Here is a 9,292-nt window from a genome sequence, read left to right as displayed (position 1 = left end):
TATTAATAATGCGTCCAGTCACCATCGACGTCGATAATTACCTGGCATCTTCAAAGCATGCTTTCAATCAAGTTGACGGCGTATTCATGCGGCAAGGACCTCCAAATGCGACGAATTTCTCGAGTTAACTGCTTCAAAGTGAATACTTTTCTTCCACGAATCTTGTGCTTGATGTATGTCCATACATTCTCGATTGGGTTTGCGTCGGGCGACTGCGACGGCCAATCAAGTGTAAAGATGCCTTCCACTCGATACAAAGCTTGCTGCGGTGTTTGGGATCGTTGTCTTTCTGCAGGATCCAGTTCTCATTGTTTTTGATGAACCAACGTTCGGCAGTCGGTAATAAAGATTTTTTGAATAGTTCGAGCATTCAGATTGTAAGTAAACAGATGCAAAGTTCCGAAACCCAGTTTTAAAAAGCAGCCCCAAAGATACACCTTTACTGGGTGTTTAACGGTCCTCTGTACCAATCTGTTGGTGGAAGTTGACTAGGTTCGTGGAACAATAACATATTCCCAAACAGAAGCTTCGTCCGTAAAAATTACATTGCTCCAATCTCGGTTAATATTGTCCTTCGCCCAAGCGAGTCGTTTCGTCACGTGCTTTTCACCTAACAACGGTTTTTTTACTGTACTGCGCCATTTGATATCATGAGCACAGAGATGGGTTCGGATAGTTTTGTATGTTATATCTAAACCTTTCTGCTTCAATTTTGCTCCTTGACGCAATGTTAAACCAGGATTCCGCGAAAACAAGTTTACTATCATTTTATTGGCTTTAGGGGACACTTTGCCTATCGAGCCACGTTCAGACAAGTCATCGACAGTTTTCGTCTCTTTGTATCGCTGAACGCATTCACGAATGATTTCGACTTTTCCATGTATTTAGCAGCCGCTGCATGAAACATTTTCGGACCTTTCGGGTTCGGTGGGAACAGAGGAACACAGCCTCGTAGCGCGACGCATACGCGGCACTCATGGCGTTTCTTTCTTGACAATGCATGAAGAGCAAAAGTTCCCTCTATCCACTCACGAAAGAATTAGAACGATACCTTTTACCGACTCCTAGTTATGTCGCACACGCTCTTAGTTGACAGACTGTAATTGCATCTTTGTTCGGATCGAGTACAAGGTATCCATATATTTGAAAATTGTATTAAATAATTTTTTCTACAAATTAACTAGCACACGCTCTTACTTGACAGACTGTATAAGAATACAATCGTAGTCGCTTGAGAGTACTCGTTTGAATAAATTATGTGCAGCGCGACTTACGAGCCAAAACTCGAAGTCTCTGCCGTTGTTGTATTTGAACACCGGGTACGATCCAACGCAGTTGTGTGAAACCGACAAAATCCAGGCAACGAAATCAACTACCTGTGGATGCAAGTTAACCGACAAGTGCGATGTCAACGCGATAACAATCGGATACGCAATTGGGTTTCAACGGCGTTTCAATACAACCCTAATTCCATTGCACGAAGCTATATTGAATTTCGAGACTAAATCGAAGAAATCCCAAAAAAACGTGCACTACATTAGTGACTATCTTCTTTTCTGGAAAGAATAAATAAATAGCGATAACTCAAATGAGATCTAAACATTCATTATAATTATAGTATAAATAACACAATGACGATTTTGTATCACAACCTTCCGATACAGATTTAGCCTGAAATCGATAATGGATTATCGCGAAAGGTCAGAACGAGGATAAATGCCGCTCCATCTCTCTCCCTCCCGCGCGCGCGCGAGAAATAGCGATATGAAATTTCGATACATAATATGTGAGCCCTTCATTGTACGTCCATTCAATAACTCGACGAAAGGTTAAACAACCGTAATTGGAAAGGGCGCGTTTCTATTCAGCCGATCTTCCTAACGATGAAGAACGAGAGAGCCACTACGGTTGCCGCGTAGAGAAATTTCCCCAACGAGAACGCCAGCCCCGAAATCAAAATATTTGCGTAGCCCCGATTGGGGCGGCTGGGGCGCACACGGGAAGCGAAATATCAAAGTTTATATCTCGTTACTGAGCGCTCTCTTTATAACGCCTGGAGCGATTCGGTCTTCCACATCGACGACCTTTCAGATATCTCAAAGAGATTACGAGACACGAGCGAGTGGCGTGTCGTTGGTGCGATTCGTATCGCCTACGTGGGTGGGCTAATTTCATTCCCGACGTTGCACAATCTCTCGTCCAGGCTCGTTGTACCCCCGTGGAGCGAGTGGCCGAATCGGAATCTAAATCGGTGCCGACCGTGCCTCGTAAATTATTCGTCGCACGCATACATCTTGCTTAATGTTAACTCAGTAGCAAGTGGGAGAGCGACTCTCTTTCGCTCTTTCGGTCGTTTGTTGTCGCATTCTCTCTCCATGTATCATATATGATATAGACTCATTAAGACTCCTGTATCCTCTCTGCGACAATTTTGATTAATGACGTCAGAAGCAAGAAATCATATACGAAATTTTTGTGGAATACGTCGAAATTAAAGGATATGTTCATAAGATGATACTTGTTTGAGCACATTGATTAAGCATGTTTATAAAATATTCCAAAAAATTTCTTTTACTCTTACTATCAATAAATAACCGCCAAATTAACGCAACAATGATAAAAGTTATATATCACATTAATTTTCCGGTTATTTATTGATTGTTAGAATGAAAGAATTTTCAAGGTATTTTACTCAATTGATCACTTCATGAATATGTTCTTTTATTTCAGCGTATTTCATCAGAATTTTGGATATGTGTTTTGTCGTTTCTGACGTTATCAATCAAAAATTCCACGGCAAGAAACCTTAACGACAATCGGAAAGATTAATATTTTCCGTGTTCTTTTATGCCATGATGCATTATAAAACGTTAAAAATTAAATGTTTGATATTTTATTTTATATAGTATACCTTTATTCGAGATCATCATGACTGAATAATTCAACATATATATATCAACAATATTCAAATATCTAAAAGTAAACATTTTCAGTAAGAGCGAATAATCATGATATTATAACGTTTATTAATAAAATGTCGAAAAAAGCGTTTCGTCCCGAAAATGTTAATCTTAATCACATATACAGAATGTTTATTAAGCATTGTTCAATCCTTATGACCGAGGCAATTTCAAAAATGTTGTTTCAAAAATGTTGTTTCAAAAATGTTAAACATATTTTATACAGAAAAGTTAATACAAACATATGGCCTCAGGGATCTTGAGAAAAAGGAAAAGAAAAAGAGAAAAATACAGAGTGTTACAAATAAATCAATTTGTATAAATCAAATAAATCAAATTCGTCCTTCTTTAATCGTTCATTTTTCTTTAATAGTAAATAAAAAATCCATTTTCAAACTTGAAGTTTGTTAGTATTTTATTAATTATTTACAAGAAGTACTCTTGATAGATTCAGATATAGCCATTAGTTTAGGAATTATTTGCGTTTCAATATTTTAATACATCTGATTTTGTGCAGAATGAGCAATTCATTCTAAATTTTATTTTTTATTTCCAACTAGGCACGTTTTCTTCAGGTGTGATATAGTACTGGTAAACGAATGTATTTCTTGCTAGTTCTTTTTTGATATTCTATTTATTTCGTATAAAATTGTTAAAACACTGTATCTCTAAAACGAGACGTGGCGAGGCGTCTCTGAGAGACCATATGTTCATACAAACTTTTTTCATAATCATACTTCATACAAACTTTTCTCCATAATATTTTTAAAAATCAACTCCTAAAATACTAGTATTTTAAGTATTCAAAAAATACCCTATTAGATCCGAGAGTCTAGCAAGATGCTATATATAGTCACAGTGTCTTCAAGAATTTGTAGTTATATAACTATGATAGTTTCACACGAAAGCGTTGTATCATCGAACGACACGGGAGAAACGCGGGCGATTGCCGTTAACACGCTCCATTGTGCTATGAAGATTTAGGGTAAATATCCTTTCTACGTGACCGAGCGAGCTTACGTCGGTAGAAATAATTCAGGTGCCTCGGTGTGACCCCGATACTTTACGATAAGCTGGAATAATTAATAACGATTTCGTGTAACCGGTGTCGCGAGGCGAGTGAGGCGAGTGAGGCGAGTAACTATATAAATGATAAAGGCTTATCTGCTCTTTGTGGGTGCGCCGTTTGGTAATAGATTATCGTTGATGGCTTTTCGTTTGAAGCCCATCCCGCAGCAAGATTTTAGCAAAATAATAATATCGCGATAACGAGAAGGCTGTCGCGCGGGATTACGTGCAAGATAAAGAGATTATAAAATAATTCAACGAAGGAAATCCATTCTTCAGTTTAATAGAGGAGTTCGCATTGCGATGCTAATTTTGTATCGCTGTGCACTCGAGATAAACGCGGCTTCCCAAAGAGTTAAGTTCGAATTATGTCAAATCTGTACCTGACGTTACATTGTCAAGAAGATCACATTATTTCAGGTAATAAATAGCATTAGATGTACAACGTATGTACAACGACTAAGAAAAGTTTCGATTAATTTAGTTATATAGTCTTCACGAATTCGAAATAAGAGCTATAAATCGAAATTATTCCAAGTAAAGTAAAATTCCTCTAATTATAATTTACGTTTAGGATAACTTTCATTTGTTTACATACATTTTTTGATCGAATATTAAAAGGAACTGTTAATATTAATATAAACAACATTGTTTTAAAATAAAGTTATTCGACCTTAAATTAACTGATTTTAAATTAAAAAAAATTATGAAAACGTTAGTGCTCTAAATATAAAATATATTATCTGATACTTACATCTGAATGATACATAGTAGCATAATTCATTTAATATTTAATAAAAAAAATAATCGACCGTTTATTTGATATCCATATCTATATCTAAAATTCCATATCTATTATCTAATAAGATAACTATTAAGTGAAGAATTACAAATATGTAAAATATGTAGTATAGACAATGTCATGCATGTCTGATAGTGTCATATATTGAAAGTTCTAAACATTTGCGATCAAACATGAATTTGTTTAAACATAAATAATCCATTTTTATTTTGTACTTAACAAACTATACCAATATATTTTGCACGACAATTCGGGAATCATGTTGTTTTTAGGTATTTTAACATATATATGTTTTGTGCTAAGAACGAAAAAATAATTGAAATTCTCTAAATACTGAAGAGAAACAAAGATATTCCATTTAATATATTACAAATCAGATTTTCTACACAAAATTTTAATTTAGATTAACCGATTTATATAGTAATTAATTTGAAGAATTATTATACGAACCAATATTATAATAAAAATTATGAATATGCAAATATATAAATATTAATTAAATTGAGCCAAAATTATCTATTGTTAATATTCGGACAAAATATCAATTCAATTGCTTAAAATTTTATATAGGGAGAATGTAGATTTTTCAATTACCTTTATTTCCTCAAGAATACAGTTTTAATATTTGTTATCAATAAAAAAATACGTTAGAGAAAAAGAAAAAAATATGAATATAGTATGATTGCTATATATTATAAAACTATATCTTTGTATAACTTCCTTATGTGTCAAAATGGCTTAAGTATAATGTCTTTTCCTTATTACGTAAAAATACGTACATACGTAAAAATTAAATAAATTAAAAAATAAAACAATTTGTTCTATAGAGAAATAATGTAAATCTACTTTAACCTATTTAAAACTTATGGTTTATCTAAAATAAAAAAATTTTTAGGTGAATAAAAATCTCTTTTTTATCTATACTTGTGTTAAAAAAAATATAAATTTATTTTCTAATTTATTTATTTATTTAGATAAATAACTTATCAATCTAGATAAATTACAGTAGTAAGTTGAGATAATTGAAATATATAAAAAATAAGAATATTTTCTTAATATTATAATATTTAAGGAAAAAAAATATTTCAGAATATCATTTTCAGTAAACATGATGACCTTAAATGACACATTCATGAATTTTTATTATAGTATTGGTTCGTATAATAATTCTTCAAATTAATTACTATATGAATCGGTTAATCTAAATTAAAATTTTATGTAAAAAATCTGATTGGTAATATATTAAATGGAATGTCTTTGTTTCTCTTCAGTGTTTATAGAATTTCAATTATTTTTTCGTTCTTAACGCAAAACATATATATGTTAAAATACATAAAAACAACATGATACAGATGTACTTACAGATGTACTGTACAATTATAGTTGTATTTACATAAAACATAGAATAATAAAATATAGTTGTATCTACATAAAAAAAAAGTAATATTTTTTTCTTTACTAGTGATGAATGTGTCATTTAAGGTCATCGTGTTTACTGAAAATGATATTCTGAAATATTCTTTTTCCTTAAATATTATAATATTAAGAAAATATTCTTATTTTTTTCGTATTAACAATATTTGTGAATATATAATTTTAGTATATATTCGTAAAAATACTAAAGAATATTAAAAAACATTTTCCGTGTTTGTATTATAATATATATATATATATTTTTTTTTTTGTATACATTAAGTTCTAATTCGTTTGACAAAGTAAATAATATATATAACCCTTTACTATATATATATACACACCTATTACCTATACTAAAAAGTAAACCTATATACTTGATACTAAAATAATCGAACTAATAACACGCAGAAATTTTAATAACTTTTACTGTATCGTTTCCAATATATTTTATTGTAAATTTGTATTGTGTAAGCAGAATCGTACAAGTAATCGTGTAAGCTTTATCGTACAACAAACTTTTTCTAATTTGACATATAAGACAAAAGTTTAAAAAATTATCGTAATAATAAAATGGACATTTAAATATATATTTTAATAAAATATCACATAAATACATATCATCGGATTGAGAAAAATTTTAGATTTTCCGATGAGAATATTCGTGAAATCGACAATATATGTGAATGAGGGGGAGAGGGACGGAGGGAAGAGGAATATAGCAACATCACATACATGATACATTATATAGCATCAGATTTTAAAATAACCTCATAACATATACATTTACTACTATATTTATTATTTATTTTAACATAACGCATATCTATTTGCAATTTAGTTTAAATGAGACTGATCATTTATCAAATAAAATAACAAGTATATTTCATATTTCTATTTTTATCGGTTGGTATTAACGTCAAATGAATGTCTTCCGGTCTTTATTTTATCATTTTTTAAATATTAGATAACTTTTAAAAATAAAACCGCGCTTGCATATTATGAGATTCAAGAATTTCATTTCACTAATATTATTGTAAAATTATTTTTTTAGTTATTTTAAACGATAACTAAAAAATAGCGCTAGTATCAATATTTAGTAAACCAAGTTTGACCCGAAATTGTGATTCGACCCATAATTGGCACCGTTACTTTACTTGTCTACGTATCTACGTAAAAGTTTTAGGTCACCCTGTATAATATCTTTCTATTTCTCTCCACGAGGACATTCCAATTAGCAAATATTATTCGCGGCAGAAATTTCCAATTCTCTCTATCAAGTGCAAATATCCAGGTTCCTTCCCGTCCAACCGTGTCGACGGAGCAGCGTCTAGCGGGCGGGAGAGACAAGGGGTGACTAAATTCCACGGGGCGCAGGATGGGGGTGTAGACCGTAGTACGAAACGGCGACAGCCAGCACTCCGCTTTCATTCTCCGGGAAATAAGAACGCGTCGCATTCCTCGGCTCGTTTACCCTCCCTCTCTACACTTCTCCCGTTTGCTTCTGCAGTTAAACTAGCTTCCACCCGCAATCCGCGTGGCGCCGTATGAATCTCTGCGTATTCGTACGGAAATCGTCAGCGTGAACGGAAAACACCCTCTGCACCACGCGGTTGTACGTCGCAAGATCGGGAACGGCGAGCGTGCGACAAGTTGAAAGTACGAGACTTAATACGAAGATCGCGTTTTTATTCGACCTCGTTACCTCCATAATCATACGCAAGATTATATTATATACGCGATTACCTAGTATAATATAAAAATCCACTTGAACGGCGAATTAAACATTTTTTGATAATTATCATTCGCTCTATTTTCATGAGAGGCACGTGAAATCGAGTTGTAAATAATGGAATGTTGAAATATTCGTATTTTTCCTGCGACGCTCAGTGAGACCGTCGACCGAAAATAAAACATCTGCGTCCGCTGTCGAATCGTGGTTTTGATCGTACAAACAGACGAGCCATTCGCGACCCAACTACGCCACGATGCATATATTACATAGCAATAAGTCCGATATTACGCTCATCATAGAACGAGTTTACCGTGCACGTTGACGTGAGGGCGAGCGATTCTCGATGCTTCCTCCACAGAGTGTCCCGCAGCAGAATTGGTCACGACGCAGGGGAAATTCGTCGATCGAGCGCGCTCAACAGGATTGTGTCACACGATGCATGTAATATTGGCATTGCACATCGGCATACCGCGGAGCCTTCCTGAATCGTCCGCGCCGCGACGGGCCCACTTCGCGCGCACGTATCGAAATTCCAACCGCGCGCACCACCCCGAGCTACCTCCGTCCCGAAAAAGGAATTCCGTCGTCGCGGCGCCGGGCATTCGTGGCGCGTGTATCAGGCGCAAGAGAATTCAGAAAGCGAGGAACGAAAGACGTACCTCTCTCCGTTGGCGTGGGTCAGTAGACGGAACACAGTCGGGGGGAGGCCAGTGGGATATTCGATACCGGGATGGATCGCACGCGCGACGTGCAGCGCGGGGTGGCGCTGGTGCCACCCTAACGCGGCACGTGGGGTGCTGCCAGGTGTTGCCTAGACATCGGGTCGATGCCGAGCGCTGGCGCATGTGCGACCGTGCCTGTTCCCTTTCTCTCTCTCTCATCTTCTCGCTTCTTCTGCCCTTCACAACCTCTACTCGCTTGTCTTGTCGCCCTCTTGCCTGCACGTATACGCGTACGCGTTGTCCTTCTCGCTCCTCTTCGTTTTTGCACGAGGGAGATACACTCCTGCGTGGTATCACCCCAATGTGCGCCACCCTTGCACTACTACCGCTACGATCACCTACTACTACCACCACCATCACCACTACTACTACTATCACGACACAGCACGTCGACGACAACAAGTAGACGACGTATATCGCCGTGGCATCGCCACTATGCAACCAATCTTCCGTAGAAATTACCGTCGGCCCTCTACACTCTCTTCTCTCACTTCATCTTTCTCGTTCTTGACTGATAAAAAGAAAGAAGGAGAGAGTTTACACGCTCATAGTAACGTCAGAAACGAGGCTCGGGAACGTTGTCGGGAACGTC

The 9,292-nt window shown here is 35.6% G+C and overlaps 1 protein-coding gene and 1 pseudogene across 4 annotated transcripts in view; both read right to left on the bottom strand.

Moving 5' to 3' along the window:
- The window catches only part of LOC116847954, a 31,918-nt gene extending 22,626 nt beyond the window's left edge, over nucleotides 1-9,292 (bottom strand). For 3 of the 4 annotated variants that reach the window (XR_004378861.1, XM_032823590.1, XM_032823589.1), the window contains exon 1: nucleotides 8,638-9,292. Coding sequence is in view for 3 of the 4 variants with exons in the window: in XM_032823590.1 (XP_032679481.1) it covers nucleotides 8,638-9,057 (420 nt within the window). In the remaining variant the exon portion in view is untranslated. Of the gene's footprint in view, nucleotides 1-6,570; nucleotides 7,799-8,637 lie in introns of those variants that run through there. The other variant, XM_032823591.1, reaches the window with a different exon arrangement.
- On the bottom strand, nucleotides 96-1,553 carry LOC116847956 (annotated as a pseudogene).

The sequence above is a fragment of the Odontomachus brunneus genome, unplaced genomic scaffold (genome assembly GCF_010583005.1).
Source record: "Odontomachus brunneus isolate Ranch 3 - 2012 unplaced genomic scaffold, Obru_v1 Obru_scaffold_086, whole genome shotgun sequence".
Taxonomy (NCBI): Eukaryota; Metazoa; Arthropoda; class Insecta; order Hymenoptera; family Formicidae; genus Odontomachus; species Odontomachus brunneus.
Note: the sequence above shows the minus strand (reverse complement) of the source record. Positions and strands in the feature narration are given on the sequence as shown.